The 26082-nt window shown below is 42.0% G+C and overlaps 1 protein-coding gene and 1 long non-coding RNA gene across 10 annotated transcripts in view; one reads left to right on the top strand and one right to left on the bottom strand.

Moving 5' to 3' along the window:
* The window catches only part of LOC101906679 (uncharacterized), a 79140-nt gene extending 58908 nt beyond the window's left edge, over nt 1-20232 (top strand). The window contains exons 2-6 of one of the 4 annotated variants that reach the window (XR_009490998.1): nt 1754-1893; nt 6404-6515; nt 8404-8538; nt 9427-9532; nt 17148-20231. This is a non-coding gene — a long non-coding RNA (uncharacterized lncRNA). Of the gene's footprint in view, nt 1-1753; nt 1894-6403; nt 6516-8403; nt 8539-9426; nt 10395-17147 lie in introns of those variants that run through there. The other 3 variants (XR_009491000.1, XR_009490999.1, XR_003029980.2) reach the window with 3 other exon arrangements.
* Nucleotides 1-26082, bottom strand: part of SLC10A7 (solute carrier family 10 member 7) — a 322601-nt gene that overhangs the window by 44888 nt on the left and 251631 nt on the right. For 2 of the 6 annotated variants that reach the window (XM_010813719.4, XM_024977430.2), the window contains 2 exons: nt 9832-9915; nt 542-707 (listed from right to left, as the gene is read on the bottom strand). In XM_010813719.4, the coding sequence (XP_010812021.2) occupies nt 542-707; nt 9832-9915 (250 nt within the window). Of the gene's footprint in view, nt 1-541; nt 708-9831; nt 9916-26082 lie in introns of those variants that run through there. The other 4 variants (XM_024977431.2, XM_024977432.2, XM_024977434.2 and 1 more) reach the window with 3 other exon arrangements.

Here is a 26082-nt window from a genome sequence, read left to right as displayed (position 1 = left end):
GTATTACAGGGTATGGAACAAAAGCTTAGTTTTTGAGCCTAGCAGTTATTTGCATTGTATAGTCTGCTGCTTCTTAAAATGAAATGATATTACTTTGGGTTTATTTTATTAATAATAGAAAAAAGTGACCTAAATAGTCACATTTTAACCAATGCAGCCAATTACTATACTCAGAAAACAACAGTACCATATATTATAAATCCCAGTTTTAATTCACAATAAAGGGTAAAATGAACTTCAAGTTAAAATTTTTTAAATGGGCAAGAAAGGGGTCACTTTAACATTTGAATTTGATAGCTGTCTCGGCTTCTTTCATCAACTATTATGAATCAGACATAAATAAACAAAGGAGATTAAGTCATAAGTGGATGCTGATGTCTTTTTAAAGAAGAGATACACACGGTCACTACATATAATATGAAACGAAATATTCTTTTCTAATCAAATGAACATTGGCGATGAATTTAGGGACCCCAAATAGTTATGCTTTGCTAGTGGGGAGGCTGAGGAGAGAGCCAGGACAGCCCGCCCTCCGACTTACTTATGAACAGTACGAGGAGGAGACTGAATTTATCCAGGTCGATACTTGGGTTCGAGAACGTGTCGCAGAAGGTTGTGTAGATGATCATGAGGAGCACGCTGCTGCTGACAGCACCAAAAGGAGGCTGCTTTCTCTCCAGCCAGTCCTTGATGTATCTTCGGACAATCTGAAACACAGAGACCAACAGGTCGCCTTTTTTCAGAGGGAGTCGGGTTGGGCATCGCAAAGTGATTCTGACAGCGAAAGATGGGAAGGAAAGAGAACAATTTGGATGAGGGCCACAGTGGATTTCAAAGCTTCCCTGCCACCCTGTTCTTCTTCTGGGGAATTTCACATTTGTAGTGCAGCTTCCACTAGTGTCCATAATGACAGTATATTTTCAACTGCATTCAAATCCATCCTTAATCATGCCAAATGCTCTTTGCTGGCTGTCAGTGAGACATGCCCATTAAGCCTCCCCAAAGTTTATCTCCTCTGCTGATCCTAATGGATGTGTGTAATTATCACAGTCCCCTTTGCCTCAACAGACAACGCCAAGTGTAACTTTGGGAATCTTAAAAATCTGACATCTTCAAGAATTTCAAGACGGTAGATAATCGAAAGTGATCCATGGAACATATTAATATTTAAAATGCCAGCAATGCACCAGAAGTTTTTAATTAAATTATAACTCATGCTTGAAAAGCAAAAGTGCATGTGTTGTGGGAGTTTAAATAATTCAGATGCTGAATATCTAGAGTTTTTGTGAATCCAAAGACAAATGCCATTTGCATGCTTTTAGAATTCTAGAATTAACACTTAAAAATGAATAAACCTGTCCTAACTTTCCTACAAAAAGGTGAGTGAAACATGAAGTTATATGGCAATCCCCTCATATTTTAAAATCAAATCAGATATTTCAACTCAGGACAGCCTGAACACTGGTGATAACTTTAAGTTTGGATCTAAAAGTGAGCCACTCTATTTAAAACCTTTGGCTTTTGAAAGAAGCTGAACAAACCCGATAATGAGGACTAGAGTTGAGACACATTAAGTTCTGAGTCACTCATTATCCTGCATAATTGAACATGAGATTTCACAACAGGCTGAATTACCATGATCCATTAGCAATAATGAGGTCAGGGAACTTCTCCTGACAAGGCTGATGGGGTTCTGTCATCTTCCACTCTGTCACTAAAAAGGCTTAATTCACAATGAGGCATGCCTTCACAGATCCTCAAGAACAAATAAACGACTCTCCAGAGAACCTGCGGGCCGACGGACGGCTATTGGATCAATTTCCTCCCACCTCAAGGACTCAGTAGGTGAAAGAAGTGTTGAAGAAGGTGTTCTGGCAGAAAGCTGACCGGTTGGTAAGAGAAGCAGGGGCAGCACCTTGAAGGGTGGGTGGGACGGGAGGAGAAAGAGGGCTTTATATAGAAATGTCTGTGTTTGTGAAAGTCGCTCAGTTGTGTCCGACTCTTTGCGAACCCATGGACTATACAGTCCATGGAATTCTCCAGGCCAGAATACTGGAGTAGGTAGCCTTTCTCTTCTCCAGGGGATCTTCCCAACCCAGGGATCGAACCCAGCTCTCCCACATTGCAGGTGGATTCTTTACCATCTGAGCCACAATAGTGTTAAATATTTTTAAAAAGTACAACTTGGAATTAAAGTTATAGCTGCATTTATTAAAAAATTGTGTTTTGTTTCGTAAAAGCAATTGCAAACCATAAATAACCATAGTAATTTATCTAGTGTTCATTTCTTTCTTTACAATGAAACTATAGTGAGGTATAGAGAAACAGTTCTATTATACAGCATTACAGACTGATGTATCAGAACACACATTTTGGTGCCTGAGGGACTCAGAAAAGCTATGATCAACTTCGATAGCACATTAAAAAGCAGAGACATTACTTTGCCAACAAAGGTCCATCTAGTCAAAGCTATGGTTTTTCCAGTAGACATGTATGGATGTGAGAGTTGGACTATAAAGAAAGCTGAGCACTGAAGAATTGATGCTTTTGAACTGTGGTGTTGGAGAAGACTCTTGAGAGTCCCTTGGACTCTAAGGAGATCAAACCAGTCCATCCTCAAGGAAATCAGTCCTGAATATTCACTTGAAGGACTGATGCTGAAGCTGAAATTCCAATACTGTGGTCACCTGATGCAAAGAACTGACTCACTGGAAAAGACCCTGATGCTGGGAAAGATTGAGGGCAGGAGGAGAAGGGGACGACAGAGGATGAGATGGTTGGATGGCATCACTGACTCAATGGACATGAGTTTGAGAAAGCTCTGGGAGTTGGTGATGGACAGGGAGGCCTGGCGTGGTGCAGTCCACGGGGTCGCAAAGAGTCAGACACAACTGAGCAACTGAACTGAACTGAACTGAACTGCGGGACTCAGACGGCCCCATGTTCAGATATATCGCCATGGGGCATGTGTGCCCAGTTGTGTCTGACTCTTTGAGACCCCATGGACAATAATCCACCAGCCTCCCCTATCCATGGGATTTCTCGGGCAAGAATACTGGAGTGGATTGCCATTTCCTTCTCCAGGCACCATGGGGGTAGCTGCTTACTGGAAGGTCACAGACGTTTCACTTAAAAGGTCATTCTATAACTTATTGTTCCTACTAGCATTAATGCTGGTAACTGCTCTAATCAATGCAACTCAACATCTTTAGGAAATAAAACATGGAAATTACACGGAGTTATTGAAATTAATAGTCTCCACTTTTGTTTTAATATATAATGGTTAAAAACACAGAAGTCCTCTCTCTGCAACAGATTATAGAATGTAGGATCCCAATTCCGAAAGTAAAAGCGTCTTCCCCCACCACCTCTGACAAAATAAACAAATAAATATGAATGAGATGTAACTCACCAATTTAAAAACCAAGACAAACCTGTAATCGTCAATCAACTTTATAAGTTTTAATCTGACTTTAGTCAACCAAATTAGTACCTCTTTCTTCATTACAAAGTACTCAGAGTCTCATAGTATATTACGATTCTTCTAATATGGCAAGAAACGGGGACGCCAAATTCTGCATCCTCCTCGCTAACATGCCTTTCCTCTCAACTCTTCATGTTGGACACTGAATCTCAAAATAGAAAACCACTAGAAGGTTGGAAACTGTACAGACTCATAAGTGAAACGATAACCCTAGTGGAAAACAGATTGTTCTTTACTGTTTTTAGTGTTACAGAGATATTTGTCTGTGTTTCTATTCCTTGCCAGCCTCCATAGGGCGTTTTCATCTTCTAAAATTAAAATCACAAAACACCTTCTTTTGCACTGTGTAGCTGGAAAAGTGTTAAAATATTTCACAAACTACTGGGTGAAGTCGTGTTGATATGCCTCAAATACGGGCTTCGGATATAAACTCCAGGAAACCCAACTTCTCTTACACTTTTGACACAAACATTCTCCACTTGTCAAGAATTCATGTCATTTTAAAATTCTCCAAACCTGTTTGCCTTACACCAGTGTTTAATAATCTTATAGGAAACAAGGCTTTGCTAGAGATAGATGAATGCAACCTGATATAAACCATTCAGAATTCTCTTTTGGGGGGAAAAAGTCAAAATGAAGTGGAAAAACGCATTCTGGTGAGGTGGCTTGTGGTAACTTTCTTCGGAATCTATACTAATTCATTTTCCCTCATAGCTCACAGAGATGTATTCGCTCAAAATTAAATGATAAATCCTCACTGACTTGCTTGCTTTTCACTATGGAGATAGAAGGGGAAAAAAACTCTTCCATCAGAAGCCTTTTGCTTTTATTGTCTCCCCCTCTGCATTTTGATTTTCTTTACTTTAAATTAAGCACCAGGAAAGGTTAAAACGAAACTTAAATTTTTGAATCCTTGTATTTCTAATAAGCTGAACTGCATGCCAATTACTGCATGATCTCCAAGGTGAACCCCTGGAAAAATAACAGTCTTGGGTGAAGAAGGTTGATATGCAGAGGTAAGTGAGAAGTATAATAGCCATCATTTTGTTTTCTTCATTTTTTTTTCCAGGGCATTTTCTTGTGTTTTTCTTTCTATTCTGTCTTTACACTTATAAATTGATTTTTGAGTGGGGATGGATGATGGCTGATTTTTCAGGTTAAGTTTGATTTTAAAATTCATTTTTTTTCCAGGTAGTTTTAGATTGTTTCTTCAATTTTTTAGAAGTTTTTTTTGTGTGTGTCTTTTATTTAAAAAATTTTTTAAGAGTTCATACAATTAAAAAAAATAATTTATTTATTTTAATTGGAGGCTAATTACTTTACAATACTGTAGTGGTTGAGGTTGCTTTCCACTTACAGTTACTACAAAATATTGACTCTATTTCCCATGTTGTACAGGACATCCTTGAGCCCGTCTTATACCCAATAGTTTGTGCGGCCCACTCCTCAATCTCTGTACTGCTCCGTCCCCCTCCCCACTATAACCTCTTATTTGTTCTCTATATCCTGAGTCTGCCTTTTTTTTTAATCTTCAATTTTTAATCCTCTATTCCACTGAATATATATATTTTCAGAAAGTGATTTGTTTCTTCATTAATGTTCTTTTGAAATGTACAGTCAGGGATGTGACATCAAATCCAATTATGTAACATTTATTAAATATTGAGTAGAGTCAAACTAATATTACACTTTCTTTAAACAAAGTGGAAACAGTAATAATAAATGGATTATTTATTTTAAATAGAAGCACCCATCCATTTAAAAGAATAGACTTCACCCATCATCGACTTCACTCTCTGAAATTCTTTCCCTCTGCTAACATTTACTTCCATTCTCAGGAACAAGGTTATGCAGATTCTATCCTGCTCGGGTTACAGCTGAAAACAAAGGCACCTGAAAGCCCAAACGGCTTGCATCAAATGCTAAAAAGCTAGTCACATGGATTATTAGAACTCTCACCTCTTTCTCTTGAGTGAACAATAGTGCAGGGTTTCAAGGTATAGACTTTGGAGCTTCTTACTTTGTGCTCTCGGGCAAATTCCTTAACTTCCCTGTGCCGCATCTCTAAAATGAATAGGCTAGTAATTGCAGCGAGGACTAAGTGATTAAATAAATATAAAATGCTTTAGAACTGGGGACTGTACATGGTAAATAAGTTCGATGCACGACACTGGATGCTTGGGGCTAGAGCACTGGGACGACCCAGAGGGATGGTATGGGGAGGGAGGAGGGAGGAGGGTTCAGGATGGGGAACACATGTATACCGGTGGCGGATTCATTTTGATATTTGGCAAAACTAATACAATTATGTAAAGTTTAAAAAAATAAAATTTAAAAAATAAATAAAAATAAAAAATAAACACACTTTTATAGACCAAGGTTAAAAAAAAAGAAAATAATATTTAAAAAAAAAAAAAAAGAAGAACTATTCTTATTCCCAAGTCCCAGTTTGCTGATGTTCCTATCACAACACTCTTCACCTATATATCCCATTGCATGATATATTAATAAAAGACACTCTTCTCCCAGAGCGATTCAAGTGAAGCGATGAAAACCTAGTATAATTTCTAAGTGCAAAATTTTACTAGCATTAATGACATTAACTGCAGCTTCAGCTGGAGATTATTTAATATGAAAAGTCAATCTCAAACTAAGAAACAAAGCATGAATGAGGGACTAGAAAATGCATAAGTGATAAATAATATGCTTTTTTACTATTAACTTATTGAAGTGGGGTTTAGTGTGCTGTTTTAAAATAATACTTTTCAAAGGTAGTGGAAATTCTATTTCATTAGCATTGATTCATAAATCTCTCAAATCTAATGCATAAAATAAGTATTTGTCACAGGCACTTAGATATATTGAAGGCTTTATCAGAAAAGAAGAAACATTACAATAACACACTTAATTTCTTTCTAGAACTGATGGAAGCAAGCAATCTCCCAACCATCTATGGAAAGACTAATCTTATCTCACACACTCATGGCATCTCTGAGCTGGAAGATATTAAACTCTTCGCTCTACAAAAGAGGTAAGTGAGACCTAGAAAGCATGTGTATAGCCAGGCAGTGGCAAAGACTGAATTAGACCACACGCGTCAGCGTGTCAGACTGTGCATCGGTGTGTCACACGTCAGACCACCTGTGACTAATGTGTCAGTCATTCAATAATGATTTCAGTCCAAAAGAAGTATTGTCTGGAGCAAACACGTACACTCAAAAAGCAAACAAAGTCCACTCTAAGAAATGTAAATAAAAAACAGAATGATAAAAGTTTTATCATCATTAAAAGATTAAGGAAAATATTTTCAACTCACCCTTCCTGGTCTTTTGCTTCTCTCTCTAGTTCCCAACATTTATTTAACAGGTAATAATAAAATCTCATTTCAAATGCATATAAAAATCTATGGAAATGTTTAACATATGGCAACTCTGGTTATAATTGAGAAATGAGGCTGCATTGCCAGGAACCAGTTCCTCTGAAGTAGGACGCTGAGCACTTCTGACGAGGCCCTCAAAGACCGTATCTCGAAGGTTAGGTTGGTCAGTGAGCAAATGAACAGAGATTAAACAGCAGGCAAGATCCCTGGTCTCATGGAGCTCATGTTTGAGGAAATAAATAAAGCAAAAATGACAAACAAACAAGAAGCAGATAATGATCCATACCAAGCAGAGGTTCAAACTGGATAACACGCTAGGGACTGAATGGGTTAGCCTGTGGAGGAAGGGCCTTTCTGAGGAGGTGACAGGTAGGAAGGTGTGCCAAACAGAGGGACAGGCAGGACAGAGGCTGACAGGTTTCAGAAACGGAAGTAAAGTCAGTGAGACCCAAGGGTAATGGCAAGTGGGAGAGTGTCAGGGGAAGTAAAAGGGATTTGAAAGTAGAGGACAGGCTAAAATGATCTCATAAGGAAGCCGAGTAGGATGTCTGGAAAGTGCTGAATGACATTTTAAATGTGGGGTCATGAATTTAAAACAAGATGGGAACCAATGATATATTTCTCTCTAGCAAAGCTGGCTGTTGTTCAGTTGCTCAGTCATGTCCGACTCTTTGTGACCCCATGGACTGCAGCACGCCAGGCTTCCCTGTCCTGCACTATCTCCTGGATTTGCTCAAACGCATGTCCATTGAGTTGGTGATGCCTGGGAAATCCCAGAGGAGCCTAGTGGGCTATAGCCCATGGAATGCAAAAGAGTCCCAAAGAGTTGGACAGGACTGAGTGAAGCCAGAGATCTTGGGAAAATGGCTGGCGGGGCTACTGAGAGGATAAATTCAAAGTTTTCTTCAGCCAAAGTTTTAATACAGTGTACATCCGATTCCTGAAAGGAAGTGAAAGTGAAAGTCACTCAGTTGTGTCCAACTCTTTGCAAGCCCACAGTCCACAGAATTCTCCAGGCCAGAATACTGGAGTGGGCAGCCTTTCCTTTCTCCAGCAGATCTTCCCAACCCAGGGATCGAACCCAGCCCTTCTGCACTGCAGGCGGATTCTTCACCAGCTGAGTGTGCTACTAAATACACTTATGCTAGAGCCTCTGCTTCTGGGAAGCTCACGGGTGCTACCTTATTGTCGCTCCTAATACATATGATGAGTCAAGTACGATGGGAGAACCGGAATTTAATCTAGGGCCGGGGTGTCAGAGCGCTTCAGAGGACACCTCTGTCCTGAGTCTTTAGGGGTGAGCAGGAGTTTTCTGCCAGAAAGGAAGGAAACAAGGAGGTAAAGGCATGGAGCAGAGAAGGGGCACACCGTGGGGCAGAGGAGAAGCTGTGAGGCAGATGGTGAAGGCGGATGTGAAGGACACTGACAAGAAGGCTGGGGTCAGACGGGAGGGCTTCGTGGGCCACGCGAGGAGCAGGTGACAGGGAGCTGCACGGGCAGTTTCTGGGGAGAGGAATAACAGAACATGGCTTGTTTTTAGGACTACCCTGGAGACAGTGAAGACACTGGCTGGAGATTGGAAGAGTCCCAGCACAGAGAGCAGTGTGACTGACAGAACCAGCTCAGCTGAGGTCCTCTTCGGGAACTGCTGCTAAGACAGCAGACTCAGGCCAGGGTAGACCTCTCCCGGGCGAGGCGGTGGGTGGGAGTGGGAGGCAGCATGTGACGACTGCTCTTTGCGAGAGGAGAAAAACCGGGCACTCATGTCTCGGGGAGGACCTCTCTGAGGGGTGGGTCTGGCCTGAGATCCCCCTGAGGCAGCACCACAGACAACCCCTCCCTCATCCCACTTGTCTCAGGCTCCCTGCTGTTGATCCCAAGGTTCCCCCCATTCAACTTCCTGCATGGAAACCTCGGTCTCAGACTTGATTTCCCGGAGAACCTAAGACAGCAGGTCAAGACTACATGTCTATACATGCACCGTTTTTAAATAGCTAGTGCCTCAAAGAATTACTTCCTGTTTCGTATCTACAGGGAATTTGAAAATGATGATGAAACTACAGAACACTTACCTGTATCAGGCTGCATGAGGGAAAGAACTTAAGATGCATCATATTTCATGTGACCCTCACAATAACCCTTTAAGATAGGTACCATTATTACACAATTTGATAAATTATGAACCTGGAGCTAAGGAGATTAAATGACTTGCCCAAGGTCACACAGCAAATAAAAGGCAGGGCTAAGAACCAGAGTCTAGTTGCTCTTAGCCCAAGGTCTGGGCTCTTCACCATTCTAATGTATTATTTTGCTAAGACTCACTAGCTTTAGCAGTACATTAAATTCTGTATGCTGTTACCGTGGCTACCTAGGATTAAAACAACAACCTTGTTTTTAAATTTGTATGCTCATAATTGAATTATATACTCATTATCAACCTGTTATAAGAAGTTAGGAATTTCTTCTATGAGTCTAATTCAGTAAGAATAATAAAGGAAACTACATTTTCTAAGATCGAATTTAAAGAGCTAATAGAATTAAATGTGTGTTTTATCAATTACAGCATCACAAGCATGATCACTGCTATCAGAGAAGGCTAAGAAGGTGGTCAAATGCAGGTGCCTGTTCCTCAAATGGTCCTAAATGCTGACACCTTATTGGAAATCAAGGTAATGATTTACTAGATGTTTTCAAGCTAGCAACATAGTTACAATAAGGGATGATAAATTAAAAAATCAAGACTGTATGCAGGTGTCCCTATATATATCTATCTGCAAAGCAGACTGATGTTCATTAAAAAAATAAAAAGATAGGACTATCGTGATTGAAGAAACTTGTGTTTCACAGTCTTAGATTTTTATTTAACCATCTCTTCCCCTGACTAGCTTTTCTCTCAACTGTCCTGACACTACATAAGAATTCACAATTTGATCTATAAAGAAAAAGCTGAGAGAACTGGAGACCTTACCTGTCCAATAATGAGGGGAACCACAACAGTCATAAAAAGCTGAGAAAAAATAGACGTAAAAGGCACAGAAGACGATGAGCCAAGCTGCAAAACAAGAATATAAGAGGAGCTAGAATTACTTTCAATCAGTTATCAAGAATACTGTTTATTAGTGTAATAAATGAATTCTCTCACATGTACCAAAAACTTGGTAGCTATAGACAAAAAGCAAGTGAAGTTACTTTTATTTTCGAAATTTAGCACAAGATAAACTGAGTAGCTTAATATATAATTTTGTATTGTGAGACTAAGATTGAAGAAAAATAACTACTGTTTTGCAATTAACGTATATGATTTATTACATGTCTGACTCTTTGCGACCCTATGGACTGTAACCTGCCAGTCTCCTCTGTTCATGGGATTCCCCAGGCAAGAATACTGGAGTGGGTTGCCATGCCCTCCTCCAGGGCATCTTTCCCACCCAAGGATCGACCCTTATATCTCCTGCTTTGGCAGCTAGGTTCTTTACCACCAGTGCCACCTGGGAAGCCCTGTTATTAAATACATTTCTGATTGTAAAGTCATTCTGTGTCCACACTGTCTATATTCACATGGCATGATATTTCATCTGTAATCATAGTTTATGTGATTTCTATTTTACCCATCTGCAGATACCTAAGCCAAATAAGTATGTCTCATTATTATCAAGATAACATTTTTATTTATGTAAATGAAATAGTTTGTAACTCCCCTGATCCTCCAAAACAAAGGCAATGAATCTCATATCCTTAAAAATTTATTCTTACACAAAACCTTGGAAATGGGAAATCCTGAGACAACTTATTTTTCAACTTAAAATTTCAATGTACCGCTCCTAAACTGGTATGTCTGAACATTGTTCATAATTCTTGTTTTGACTCCATCCTCGTTTTCTGGTTCCTGCTTTGCTAATGATTGCAGTCTCAGCTTCATAAACATGTTACTGCCGGACCATAAGGCAGCGTTTCTCTGTGAACACAGTCACACGCTCGCATTAACCTCTACTGCCAAGAATTGCTGCCTTCCTATTAACTTTCTTTTTTTAAAAAAAGTCTTTATTGAACCTTTTCCAATACTGCTTCTGTTTTACGTCTTGGTTTTTTGGCCCCAAGGCATTTGGGAGCTTAGCTCCCCGATCAGGGATTGAACCTGCACCCTGCATTAGAAGAGCAGGGTCTTAACCACTGGACTGACAGGGAAGTCCGCCTGCTAACTTTCTCATAACTTTCAAACCTGCTTTCTGACAAATAGTAGCTGTTTCATAGACGTTCATCTCTTTCATGAGTCCCTTCTGCAACATCTCCCTGGCCCTTGGAACTTTCTTTCACCTTCCTCTGCAGACCAAACCTCAATTTTCTATTTATCTCAGTTTAGTTAACCTCAGAAATATCTTTTGGAAAACAATTTTTGTGACAGATGTGGAGGCAGTGATGACGGAGGAAAGAGAATGTTAAATAACATAACAAATATTTAGCTAACTGAAGTCAATAGCTCAGAATGAAGTTACCTGGGAACAGTGTTTGCACTGATTTCTGCATGAACCAGCCCACCAAGATCCTTTCTACACCCTGGTTGGTGCATTTTATGCCTCTGCCCCCCTATCCTTGGCCCCAATCTATATGCACTCTAGAGACCAAGAATATATGCCTTGTCCCCCGGCGGCCTGCATTCACTTAATACTGCCTCCAACACTCACCACTGGCTGTCAGCTTAACTTACAAAAAGTGTAGCCTCCAGCCTTTTCCTCCAGAACCAATATAAACTGAAAAAAAAGCAACCAGAGAAAGTGAAACTGGTGAAGATCACAAAGGATTTGTGGTGTGTTAAATGTTATTGAACTCATGTCTCCTTTGGCTCCTGCGTTGCAGGTGGATTCCTTAACACTAGGGCCACCTGGGAAGCCCCAAATGTTACACAGCTATTAGATGTTTCTTTTTGGGCAAAGCCAAAGTATTAAAAGCTAATGACTCTACCCTATTTTAAAGCAACTATGTCCTTGAAGTGCAAGGTACATAGCAAATAAATATATATTCTCTCCACAAATATTAACCCTAAGGATGCTCCGAGGGCAAGGATTAAAATAAGGAAAAGTATATTTTACAAAGAAGTTGAGGCACTGGATAAATAGAAAAATAAATTTTAAAGAACAAAGTTTTCAAGTTCAAAGACATTCTGCTCAATCAATGCTTTATCCAGAGGGTTCACAATCTTTGAAGATAGGCAGTGGGGTAGAGGGTGATAACCTGCAAGTAAAAAGTCTCCATTCTTGCCTGGAATCTCATGGGTGATCTCTCTGTTCCTCTTTCTAGAGCAACTTTATTAAGTTATGTAATGTATTTTTAAAATGTTTTCATGAATAATCATATGAAGTTATATTCCCTCTGTCAGCCCAGTGCTTATCCCAGGAACTGGCACAGTGAATATGTTTACAGAAGCAAAAACCCATGCAGAACGAACAGATGAAGTAGTCTGTAAACACGGGGTACTAAAAAGGGACAAACCCTTATTCAAAATCACATCCCACACACACACAAAACTAAAGGACATCTAAAAACTCATTATCCTGCAGCATTACAAAATCAGTTGGTATTATTTTTTTTTCACTTCTTATCATTAGTAATACAACGAATCCTAATGTGCATCAAGTAACTAAGGGCATCTATTCATGACAAGAACCAAGGGAAGAGAGGATCAGCTCACGCAGGCGTGCACATACACAGCAATGATCATGGTGGGCTGTCTTCGATTCTCCTCCACCCTGTCCTTAGCTCCTCAATGCTGCTGTGGAGAGAAGACCTAAAATTGACAGGATCCCTGCAAGCGACTTGTAGTCCTGTTCACTCTTTTTAAAGATTGAAAACTGAGGTCCAGAGAGAAAGTGAAGTCGCTCAGTCATGTTTGACTCTTTGCGACCCCATGGACTGTAGCCCCCAGGCTCCTCCGTCCATGGGATTCTCCAGGCAAGAATACTGAGAAGTCACTTGTAATTAACACTTCTAATACCTGCATTATGATGTGAAATTGGCAGTGCTTCTCAAACACATGCAGGCGACTCCAGCCAAATCTGCTCTGTGACAGCAGCCAGATTCACACTGGGAGGGCTTGTTAGTTTAACCATAAAGCATTACTGCAGAGCAGCAAAAGATCAAATGAAGAGAAAAGTTAAAAGCTGATTTCATGTACTGAGTCCATTTGGGGGGCGGTTCTTTTTAATCCCAATTCAATCTAAAAGGGAAGTAGAGGAAAACCCATTTCACCTTGGGTGTTGAAGAATATTGTGTGTGTTATTCTCTAGCTCCATCACGTGATAGACCACCTGCATGTTCAGTGTTTGGAAGCCTCTTGTTTCCGGAAGACAGTGGGAAAGGCTTTGGGGTGAGGGGGAGGGTGGGAGGTTGTCCACGATCCCCAAGGTCCCTTTGTCCTCAAAAACACCCTTGATCTCTGATCCACTTGGTTAGGAACATAGGTTAGAGCAGCCCTCCTCTGGGGCCTTGTCAGATCAGAGGCTACAGCAAGCTAGCCAGGGATGTAATTAACAGGGTATACGAAACCAGACGAAGTACGGTGGGGATGCTGGGGAGGAAATCCCGCAGGGTGGCTCCCTTTAGAAGTGGCTCTGACAGGAAGGAAACCTCAGTCCTGGGGTCTACCTTGGCATAAGTCCTTTCTTTTGAATCGGCCACCAGACCTGTGGCTGTGGTCAGTGTGAAGGTGCAGTGGTCCCCGTGGGGAAGCTCTGGGTCTATGAAGTACACCCTGGCAGCCAGAAGAAAGAGTGGGCACCTGCATTTGAGAGCAACACCAGGAAACTACAAGACCCAATCATTTTACATGCAGAGTCGATTTTAACTAAAGCAGAAGGAAATACGTTGTCGGGGCTAGCTGGTTCTTCACATTTTAATGAGGAAACCTCATGTGGTTTCTATTTCAGAGACCAATGTGTTTATAAGAAGCATCAATAATTTTCACGTTTGGATAAGGGCTCGGGATAAGCTGGGGCCAAGCAAGTCTTCTCGGCTTTGCTGAGCCACCTGGCAGGCTTAAAGTTCCTAAGTCTCACATTGCCAACGTGTGCTTTGAAATACCGCATGTGAAATAAACAACCCAGACATTGGCTAATTTCTTTCAGGACTATAGTTTTTTTAAAACAGGGAACTCACAATTAGCTTTATTTGTTTTAACTTCATGCTGCAAAGAAACATTTCAGTGAAAATGAAATATGTAGGAATTTAAGACCTTCGTGTTCAATCCTTCAAATAGTTACTGCTGCTTCCTGTGAACTAGAGGCATGTTCTAGGTCCAGGGGCTCCAACAGTGAACAAAAGACCAAACCCATCCTCTCTCCAGGAGCTGCTTTTTCAAAGCTGAGGTCTGTATGTGGATCCACACACACTCCTTTCTATAGGATATCTTCCCCTCACTTACAACTGGAAAAGTTCTAGTCTTTTTTCTAAAAATCATTTCAACCATGACGTCTTTGGAAGTTATTTGCAAACCCTCCTCCCCAAATGCAGACGTGGCTCCTCGTTCTTCGGGGGCTCTGTGTTGCCAATGTATTGCTCAGAATCCTTGGTTGGTCTTGTTTACACATCTGTCTCTCCCAGTAGACCATGTGTTCCTGAAGGTCAGAGACATGGTCTTTTTCATGTTTATATTCTAGGTGCCCAGCAGTGTGACTACTTCTTACATCTAGGGTGGTGGTTTTCAAATGTTAACACACGAGATTCCTTAGCCTCACCTACCAGTTCAGAGTTTCTAATTCAGCACACCTGGGGGAAGGATGAAAGGAGGATGGTGAGAACTTTTCTAACCAGCCCCCCGGTGCTGCTGTGGAGCTGGGGTTCACATGTGAGAACCACCACAAGTTAGTACAGCACGTCGTGCGTGCGATGTGCTCAGTCGTGTCAGACTCTCTGAGACCCCACAGTTGTAGCTTGCCAGCCTCTTCTGTCCATGGGATTCTCCAGGCAAGGATACTGGAGTGGGTATAGACCACAGCCTGCCAGGGCTCCTCTGTCTGTGGGATTCTCCCAGCAAGAACACTGGAGTCGGTTGCCATGCCCTCCTCCATGGGATCTCCCGACCCAGGGATGGAACTTGCATCTCCTGCATTGGCAGGCAGATTTTTTTTTTTTTAACCACTGAGCCACCTGGGAAGCCACATCGACTGTGCATGGCTCTGAAGCTTAGGGCTGAATGACTTAATACAGTGACCCCTTGAGGTGGGTCTCGTTAGTACCCCCATTTTCACAAGAGGAAACAGTGGGGCAGGACAGTCCAACAGCTTGGTCACCATATCTCCAAAGTGGCAGAGCAGCAATCTCAACCGAGAAGGCTGGCTCCACAGCCTCACACTTAATCCTTAGCTTCTACAGCACAATACTTGGGCCACCTGATGCGAAGAGCTGTCTCGTTTGAAAAGACCCTGATGCTAAAAGATTGAGGCGGGAGGAGAAGGGGACGACAGAGGATGAGATGGTTGGATGGCATCACTGACTCGATGGACATGAGTTTGAGTGAACTCCGGGAGTTGGTGACGCACAGGGAGGCCTGGTGTGCTGCAGTCCACGGGGTCACAAAGAGTCAGACACGACTGGGTGACTGAACTGAACTGAATGACCGAAGAACAGAGCACTGAGGTGGGAGGGGACAAGAATGGAGACCAAAGTTGGGCTCCCCTTGTCCATGTGAGAGAGAGAAGGGTGTGAGAGTGTGTGTGTGTGTGTGTGTGTGTGTGTGTGTTGGGGGGCTTCATGGAGAGGGACATAGGCAGAAGCAAGAAGAGGGAGGGAAAAAAGATAAAGGGGGGTGGCAGGAATCTGATAAGCAGTGGATGGTGGTGCAGCCTTTCTCAACTAGGTTTCTGGATTTGAACCAGAGGACTCAGAAAATTATTTGAGTGACTTTTTATTAACTCTCTCAAGGATGGTACATGATTAGTACTGAGGTATATGTATCAGTCCCTTGGACTGCAAGGAGATCCAACCAGTCCATTCTGAAGGAGATCAGCCCTGGGATTTCTTTGGAAGGAATGATGCTAAAGCTGAAACTCCAGTACTTTGGCCACCTCATGCGAAGAGTTGACTCATTGGAAAAGACTCTGATGCTGGGAGGGATTGGGGGAAAGAGGAGAAGGGGACGACAGAGGATGACATGGCTGGATGGCATCACTGACTCAATGGATGTGAGTCTGAGTGAACTCCGGGAGTTGGTGATGGACAGGGAGGCCTGGCGTGCTGCGATTCATGGGGTCGCAAAGAGTCGGACACGACTGAGTGACTGATCGGATCGATCTGATATGTATCAGAAAGAAGTTAATCCGGCCCAGGTTCAATCCCTGCTCAGGAAGCTAGATCCCACAGGCCACAGCTAAGAGCCCATGTGCCACAATGAAGATCAAATATCCTGTGTGCTTAAACAAAGACCCAGTGCAGCCAAATAAATAAATAAGTATTTTTTTTAAAAAAAGAGAGAGAAGGAAGAAGCTAATCAGGTACATACAAGGGCTGCTTTAGGGCATTAGCATTTAATTTTCTAACCTGGCAGAGGAAGGCTGAGTCGAATGAAGCAAGATTGGCTGCTGTCAATCCATTCAACTTAGAAACTGTTTGATTTGGAAGGAATCTGGATGGACCAGTCAGTGAAATTTTATGGGGCCCGACTAACCAGACTCAGAAAGACAAATAAGTTCTTGGTGAAGAGACGCCGGCTGTCTGTAAAATCATAGTTATCAACCTACAGTTATAAAACAGATGGTGCGTTTAAATCACTCCTGTAAGTGAGCTGACCTGTAAATTGTCATTAACGCACCAGGCCCTCACTTGCTCTGCTGTGTAATCAGCCTTTTATCTCCTACCAGGGAAATCCATTAGCCACAGGCACTGCGACTATTTGTGTCTCCTCTCAGCTATTAAAACATTATTGTATTAAATAATTCACCCCTGATGACTGGTCTTTGCTCTCATGAGTGCCACATTCAGAGAAAAAGAAGAATAGATACTTACAGTTCAGACTGTAGGGGAAGGAATGCTCAACCTCTTCCATGAGAAATCAGGAAGAAGGCACTGCAGACCGACACAGAGGGCAGGATGGGTTCCCTCCCTGCCCAGTTCTGGTCCCTCCCCGGACCCCCACCACCCAAGCCCAGCCCCAAGGGACAGAAAGAGGAGGAGAGGCCTGCTTACCAGTGGATCCCCATCTTTTGTTACTTTTTTTGATATGGACCATTTTTAAAGTTTTCATTGAATTTGCTACAATATTGCTTCTGATTTATGTTTTGTTTTTTTGACCACCAGGCATGTAGGATCTCAGCTCCCCAACCAAGGATTGAACCAGCACCCACTTCACTGGAAGCACTGATTCTTAACCACTGGACCACCAGAGAAGTCCCCGGATCTAACTCTTGTACCCACACACAGATATGCTCATAAACACTGTCCCCTTCCCGTCACAAAGACAAGGCATGCACACAGGAGATGAGAGAGAGTCCCTGGCTTCCGTCCCCCAAGCTTTCTAGATTCCCATCTTTCCCTAAAACTACAGTCCAGCCTTCTTTCATTCCTGCTGCCCCTAATCACACAGGGATACATGCAAACTGCACTGATAACTTACTCAAAATCAGTGGCTGAAATGTATAACAGCTGACAGGCTCAATGGAAAATGACTATCATTTTTATCAAAGTTAAGAATACAGTTGTTAAAAAGCTGTACTGATTCAGCTGCATTTATCAAACTAAAGATGGTTTATGGGCATGGAAGATGTATAGTTTGTGGAGAAAATGATCCTTTTTATATCTAGATGCATGGTCTTTTTCCTTTCCTGAGCAACAAAGAAAAAAACAGGCTTTAAATGATTTTTTTAAAGATGAAAAATAGGTAAAACATTTCTTTGGGTTATATGCTAATTTAAAACATTAGATCAAAAGATTATCTTCCAATAATTGATAGAAACTACATACAACTGTAGGTTCTGGTTATTCAAACCACACAGAGATCATAGTGAAATGTGCCCCCCAGTAAACTGTAAATCAGCTTTTCATTGTCCACAGAGGAAAGCTGTGGGGAGATGGGCTTCCAGGACTGTGTAGATCACAACCAACTGTGGAAAATTATTCAAGAGATGGGAATACAAGACCACCTGACCTGCTTCCTGAGAAATCTGCATGCAGGTCAAGAAGCAACAGTTAGAACTAGACATCGAACAACAGACTGGTTCCAAATCAGGAAAGGAGTACGTCAAGGCTGTATATTGTCACTCTGCTTATTTAACTTATATGCAGAGTACATAATGTGAAATGCCAGGCTGGATGAAGCACAAGCTGGAATCAAGAATGCCAGGAGAAATATCAATAATCTCAGATACACAGATGACACCACCCTTATGGTAGAAAGTGAAGAGGAACTCAAAGAGCCTCTTGATGAAAGTGAAAGAGGAGAGTAAAAAGCTGGCTTAACACTCAACATTCAAAAAACTAAGATCATGGCATTCGGTCCCATCACTTCACGGCAAATAGATGGGGAAACAATGGAAACAGTGACAGACTTTCTTTTCTTGGATTCCAAAATCACTGCAGATGGTGAGAGCAGCCATGAAATTAAAAGATGCTTGCTCCTTGGAAGAAAAACTATGACAAACCTAGACAGCATATTAAAAAGCAGAGACATTACTTTGCTGACAAAGGTCCGTCTAATCAAAGCTATGGTTTTTCCAGTAGTCATGTATAGATGTGAAAGTTGGACTATAAAGAAAGCTGACCACTCAAGAATTGATGCTTTTGAACTGTGGTGTTGGAGAAGACTCTTGAGAGTCCCTTGGACAGCAAGGAGATCCAACCAGTCCATCCTAAAGGAAATCAGTCCTGGGTGTTCACTGGAAGGACTGATGTTGAAGCTGAAACTCCAATACTTTGGCCATCTGATGTGGAGAGCTGACTCGTTTGAAAAGACCCTGATGCTGGGCAAGATTGAGGGCAGGAGGAGAAGGGGATGACAGAGGATGAGATGGTTGGATGGCATCACTGACTCAATGGATATGAGTTTGAGCAAGCTCCAGGAATTGGTGATGGACAAGGAAGCCTGGCGTGCTGCAGTCCATAGGGGTCAAAAAGAGTTGGATACAACTGAGCGAATGAACTGAACTGAACTGGTCGTTCAAACCACACAGAAATTGTAGTGAAATGTGCCCCCCAGTGGACTGTAAATCGACTTTTCATTGCTCAGGGAGGAAAGCTGTGGGGAGATGGGCTTCCAGGACATGGTGGGCTTCTTGAGCCCAAGCTGCTTCTTGAGCAAGGGTCCCCAAACTCCAGGATCTAATGCCTGATAATCTGAGGTGATGCTGATATAATAATAATAGAAATAAAATGCACAATAACCATAATGTGTTTGAATCATCCCAAAACCATCCTCCTTGTCCGTGGTCCATGGAAAAATTGTCTTCCATGAAACTGGTCCCTGGTGCCAAAAAGGTTGGGGGCCACCATTAAAGAGCATTGGAAAATAACTTCTGAGGTGCTCTCCCTTCCCCATTATCTCAACAAGGTCTGGGGGAGCCCTGGGGTGAGCACCTTTTGCTTCATAAGATTCTCCCTGTGTGAAAACATCTCTTTGTGGTTTACACCCACAGTCGGAAGGTAAGGGGCTCTCAAGCTCAATGGGAGGGGATCCATCTCACTTGGTTCAGGAACAAATTAGGCAGGAACAAATTAGGATAAGTGTGGAGCTACTGGGTTTATCAGAGGGTAATTTCTCTTCAAGTGCTTTATGCTTTTTTATCATTTTCTCCAGGCTTCCCTGGTGGTTCAGGCTGGTGGTAAAGAATCTGCCTGCAAGGCAGGAGACCCAGGTTTGATTCCTGTGTCAGGAAGATCCTCTGGAGAAGCAGGTACCCACTCCAGTACTCTTGCCTGGAGAATCCCATGGACAGAGGAGCCTGGCAGGCTAAAGTCCATAGGGTTTCAGAGTCAGACACGACTGAGCGACTAACACCCAAACACACACACACACATTTTCTTCATCACACACAAGTGACCCCTCGGAGATGCCCCCATCGTTGAGCATACACTACAAAAAAATAAAAGTACTGTGCGTGACATTAATGACTGGATTTTTTGTTTACATTGATGGGATCAAAAGTTGGGGGATTTTCTATCACAGGTGCCAATTACTAGAGAAGCTAATGATGACCGTGGCCTCTGATGTCTCTTGCCCACGCTAACACTGCTCCTCTGTGAACTCCCATGAAATTCAGTCTGAATCACAGAACCGTAGTTTATTTTTCCTGTCAATTGCTCCATAATCTTTATTCTTATTTACTCACATAAGGTTTAAGCTTTTTCAAGGCAATAATTATACCTTACTCTGTTTATCCTCCCTATGCTACTTAGAATATACATGTCTAGGAAGTAGTAACTGAATGCTGATAACATGTCTTAAAACCACCTGTCTGAGACTTTCTTGGTGGTCCAGTGGTTAAGATTTCGCCTTCCAATGCAGGGGGTGTGGGTTTAATCCCTCTTCATGGAGATAAGATCCCACATCCCTTGAGGCCAAAAAACCAAAACATAATACAGAAGGAACAGCATAACAAATTTAATAAAGACTTTAAAAATGGCCCACATCAAAAAAATCTTAAAAACAATAAAATAAATAAAACCACCTATCTCCAAGGAGGCATGTTTTGTAAGCACAACCTGGAAAGAATGCTGTCTGAAAGCGCCTTGTGTTCTCAACCAGTCGTGCGATCTCAAGAACCACAAAACCTCTTTGAACTTTTCTCATATGAGTGAGGATAATACCTGCTTCTAAAGGTGCTCATGCTACTCATATGTAATTATGTAGAAAGTACTATGTGCTGTTCTATGCTCAGTTGCTCAGTCTGACTCTTTGCGACCCCACGGACTGTAGCCAGCCAGGCTCCTCTGTCCAGGGGGATTCTCCAGGCAAGAATACTGGAGTCGGTTGCCATGCTCGCCTCCAGGGGATCTTCCCGACCCAGGAATTGAACCGGGGTCTCCTTCATTGCATGTAGATTCTTCACCAGCTGAGCTACCCAGGAAGCCCCACAAAGTACCATATAGCAACTAACACACAACACAACAGCTACTCAATAAAGATTTTTCTACCTCTCCCTCCGCCAGTTCAGTTCAGTTCAGTCGCTCAGTCATGTCTGACTCTTTGCGACCCCATGAATTGCAGCACGCCAGGCCTCCCTGTCCATCACCAACTCCCGGAGTTCACGCAAACTCATGTCCATCAAGTCAGTGATGCCATCCAGCCATTCATCCTCTGTCATCCCCTTCTCCTCCTGCCTCCAATCCCTCCCAGCATCAGAGTCTTTTCCAATGAGTCAACTCTTCGCATGAGGTGGCCAAAGTACTTCTCTGGAAAAATAAGGTTTCCTATATAGTGTAGTGAGAATTCAAGCCTATTGGGTTTAAAAACTGCTGAGACAGAAAGTGACAGAAGAGACAGTCAGACTAATGGGACATACAGTCAGCCTAGAAACAGGGCGTGGTGTGCATCGTGGGGTCGTGCGTACATGTTTGTGTGTGTGCACACGTGTGTATATATGTCCAGTTATCACAAGGGCATTGAAATATCTGCTTGATGAAGGGCCAGATTTCTAAGAAATCAAGTCATAAGTCAAGTCATAGAAAATCAATTGATATAATAACAGAGCTGGTGGTGTTTCCATTTACTCAAGGGGAACTTCCATGCTAATGAATGGGTAAGCATGTGGGTAAATGTTTATTAAATATCCTCAGGTATTGACCTGGTGGCTCAGATGGTAAAGAACATGCCTGCAAAGCAGGAGACCCAGGTTCGATCCCTGGATCAGGAAAATCCTCTGGAGGAGGGAATGGCAACCCAATCCAGTATTGTTGCCTTGGAGAATTCCATGGACAAAGGCGTCTAGGGGGCTACAGTCCATAGTATTGCAAAGCGTCAGACACAACTGAGCAACTAACACACACACACACACACACACACACACACACCCCCAAGGTATTGATGTGACCACCCCCCATGTGGGAATAGTCTGATCTATCTCTGAGGATGTGACTTTCAGCAGAGTTTCCACTCTACATGTTTCTAGAGCTCTTGATGGTCAGTTCGCTTCTGCAGCTAGGGTGGAGATGAGGTCTTGATCTGCAATTCTAATGGCACAAATTCAGAGTGCTACTGACCTTTCCCTGACAAGCATGAACTTACTTAAATAAACTGATGGTCTACAAAATCATGGGGCTTGAGATATGGCAACACCATCCCATATCTGGTCTCCTTATATCGCAACTGTGTAGAATTAGACTGACGGGTTCTATAGTATGAACACAGTTATTTCTGACCTTCTTTGTTTTTACTTTAGAGGCAGGAAGACAGAAGTTTGGACATGCTTCCCTTCATTTCTCAGTCACCTAGATGAGGCTGGGAAGAAGGTGTGAGGGAGCTGCTAAGGAGACTCAGGGGAACAGGAGTCCAGGGAGGCAGGAGCTTCATGCTGCCTGCTGGCTGGTCCTGACCCCACAGCCTAAGCCCTCGACTCAGCACCAGGGCCTCGTCATCTTCATCACCCACAACACTGTGTTTCAAGCTTTCAAAGCTCTCTCCTCTGTTCTTCTCTGTTATTTGCTGTTGAAAAAAAAACTATAATCATGGCTGGTAAACATAGTGTTAGTGAAAAACCACATCAAAAGAAAGGAAAAATTTGCAAGTTTCAAGTGATGTTAGGCATACCCGAGAATCAGAACCACGCACATGAAAAGACCCTGAAGTAGGACATCCCTGGAGAAATATTAGAAGTTTCCATCTACCTCTTTCTCTCCTCAAATCAGGAGTTTTCTTTCAAAAAGGGAACTGATGCAGCCACTATGGAAAACAATATGGAGTTTCTTCAAAAAACTAAAAATAGAGCTACCATATGACCCCAGCAATTCCACTCCTGGGTATATATCCAGACAAAATATTAATTCAAAAAGATACAAGCACCCATATGTTCACAGCAGCACTATTTACAATAGTCAGCATATAGAAACAACCTAAATGCCCACTGACAAATGAATGGATAAAGATGTGGTGTATATATATATATATATATATATATATATATATATATATATATACAGAATGGAATATTACTCAGCCATGAAAAGAACAAAATAATGCCATCTGCAGCAAAATGGACTGAACTACAAATTATCACGGGTGAAGTAAGTCAAAAAGAGAAATACAGATGCCATAGGATATCATTTCTATGTGGAATTTAAAATATGATACAAATGAACTTATTTACAAAACAGAAACAGATTCCCAGACACAGAGCACAGATTTGCGGTTGCCAAGCGGGTGGAGAGGTGGGGGAGATACGGACTGGGAGCTTGGGATTAGCAGATGCGAGCTATTATATACAGGACAGACAAACAACAAGGTCCTACTGTGTAGCACAGGGAGCTACATTCAATGTCTTGTGATAAATCATCATGAAAAAAAAGAAAAATAATATATATATAACTGAATCACTTTGCTGTACAGTAGATATTAACACAACATTGTACATCAACTATACTTCAATAAAATCAAGTTAAAAAGTTAAAGTTGTTGCTCAGTAAAAAATTCATTGTAAAAAGGACACTTCTATTGAATAACATGTTTTCTTTCTTAGTAATCTCCCTTGAAATATTATACTTGTGATATAATTTTTACTTTGGATTTTAATCATCTGTGAATACATTCTATTTTCTTTATTAAATCATACATTCTTTGAGGGAAGGATCAATGTCAGGTTGGTGTTTGCAATATTCACAGTGCACAGTAGGCACTCAAACACTGAATAAAAGAATGGGTGTTTTGTTGAACATTATTTAAAAAACTGTACATTATTTTTCACGGCAAATACAAAGTAAGGTTTCATGAATCAGCCTGAGATCCTCACCTTTGAACCACTTATTTATCATTTGAATCACTCCAATCACTACTCCCTGGCGTGCTGCAGTCCATGGGGTCGCAAAGAGTCCGACACAACTGAGCAACTGAACTGAACTGAACTGAATCACTACTCACCTATCTTTCTATTTCCCTCCTTTCAACAAATATTGAATATTCAGCATCAGAGATAAGTTAATGAATAAAATAGTCATAGTTCCTGGCCCAGGAGAACAAAATCTAGTGGATGCTTACCATGTGAAATACTGTTTCAGAAGGACAATTCATGTAGAACTGCAAGTAATGAACTCCTGTAAGTGTAGTTTTAAGCTAGTTTGTGGGCTCGGTTTCTCAGTGGTGTCTGACCTTTGTGACCCCATGGACTGTAGCCTGCCAGGCTCCTCTATCCATGGAATTTTCCAGGCAAGAGTACTGAAGCGGGTTGCTATTTCCTTCTCTAGGGCATCTTCCCCACCCAGGGATCAATCCTGTGTCTCCTGCATTGGCAGGTGGATTCTTCATCACTGAGCCACCTGGGAAACCGACAAAGCCTTTATTTATCCCCACAGATTTGAAATCCACGGTTTGATACACATCCACTGACAAAATAAAGACAACAATTTCTGCCTCTGCCAACATCAGAGGTGTGTCATCAAGAAAACTGAGGTGATATATGTAAAAAAAAAAAAACCAAAAACTAACTTTGAATCTTAGGAGTGAACAGTGCTATTTCGGGAAGTTTCACTGTGCTCACTGCCAGCCATGGTAAACACTGGATTCATTTACACACAAGTTTATAAGATTATAGGCTACAGATAGTTAAAGAATCTTAAAGTTTTAAGTTTTAAGACATAGCCCATCACCGAGGTCTGGACTAAGCGGACCACTGGGGCATTTCATCAGATACATGCTTTTGCAGAAACTTAACGTCCTTCTTGGCATTATTTTCTATTTTCTTTTATAAAGTGTCAAATTTAAATAACTAGCATTGGACTTTCCTGGTGGTTCAGTGGTTAAGAATCTGCCTGCCGGTGCAGGGACATGGGTTTGATCCCTGGTCTGGGAAGATCCCACATGCTGAGGAGCAGCTGAGCCCATGTGCCACAGCTCCTGAAGCCTGAGCACCCTCCAGCCTGTGCCCAGCAACAAGAGAAGCCGCTGCAGTGAGAATCCTGAGCACCACAGCCAAAGAGTAGCACCCACTTGCTGCAACCAGAGAAAGCCCACACGAGCAGCAAAAGACCCAGCACAGCCAAAATAATAATAATAATAAAATAAATAACTAGCATCTGATGATTCTTTACAGTTTACAACATGCTTTCCCATAAACAGACTGATTTCATCTTATCAAAATTCTTACTTTACAGAGGTGAAAGCTGAGGCTGACAAGAGTTATAGAAAATTCACTGTTCACAACAGAAGCTGACTGTGGATTGAACCAAAATAAGATGCCTTCTCCCCATACCACGCTGCCTCCCCACAACAGACAGTGAGGGAAGTGAAATTAGTCCCTTCAAAATGGCTTTACAGCAAGAAACGTGGCCCTGAAGGCAGAGCATGTAACCAGGAAATAGTCGCCCTAAAAGTCTGATTCTTTGAATACAGGCACCCATCAACCTGTACAACCATGATGTAGTGATATGGTAAGAAAAATATATTTGCTTTTTGTCCCCTAGCACAGAAGTTCTGAAACCCTCATAATTTCCTGAGTGATGGGGTGATAAGAGCATGTTTTGTTACATTATTTGGATTTTGTTCTCAGTACCTGGCACAGAAGCGTTCCGAGAACTCCCAGCTTGGGGAATGCATCCATTTGCAGGGAGTAGATGACTCAGCCCAAACTCCACGGCACACAAGATTCTGCACCTGGGGCCCTTCTGGTACTGCTCTATGTACCTGTTCATCGGGCTATTAGTTTGTTTCCTTTATAAATAACCAGTGATAGTAAATACAGTGTTTCTCTGGCTTCTGTGAACAGTGGGAGCAAATTACTGAACCCGAGGATGGGGTTGTGGGACCCCCTGACTTGTAGCTAAGTTGGACCAAAGTGTGGGTGACCCGGGAACCACTACTTCAGATTGGCAGCTGAAGTGACAGGCAGTCTCGTGGGGCTGGGACCTTCACTTGTGAGGGGTATGTATGAAATCGGTGTAGTCCGTGTCAAAATGAATTACACTGTAGAATACCCAGGTGGTGTTCCAAGAGGACTGGAAGATTGGTTGTTGTGGAAAACCTGTACCTTTGGCATTAGAAGTACTCTGAACACAGTACTCAATTTTCCTTTACCAAGCAGCCATTCAAAAGTGCTTG

Source organism: Bos taurus, chromosome 17 (assembly GCF_002263795.3).
Source record: "Bos taurus isolate L1 Dominette 01449 registration number 42190680 breed Hereford chromosome 17, ARS-UCD2.0, whole genome shotgun sequence".
NCBI classification, from domain to species: Eukaryota; Metazoa; Chordata; class Mammalia; order Artiodactyla; family Bovidae; genus Bos; species Bos taurus.
Note: the sequence above shows the minus strand (reverse complement) of the source record. Positions and strands in the feature narration are given on the sequence as shown.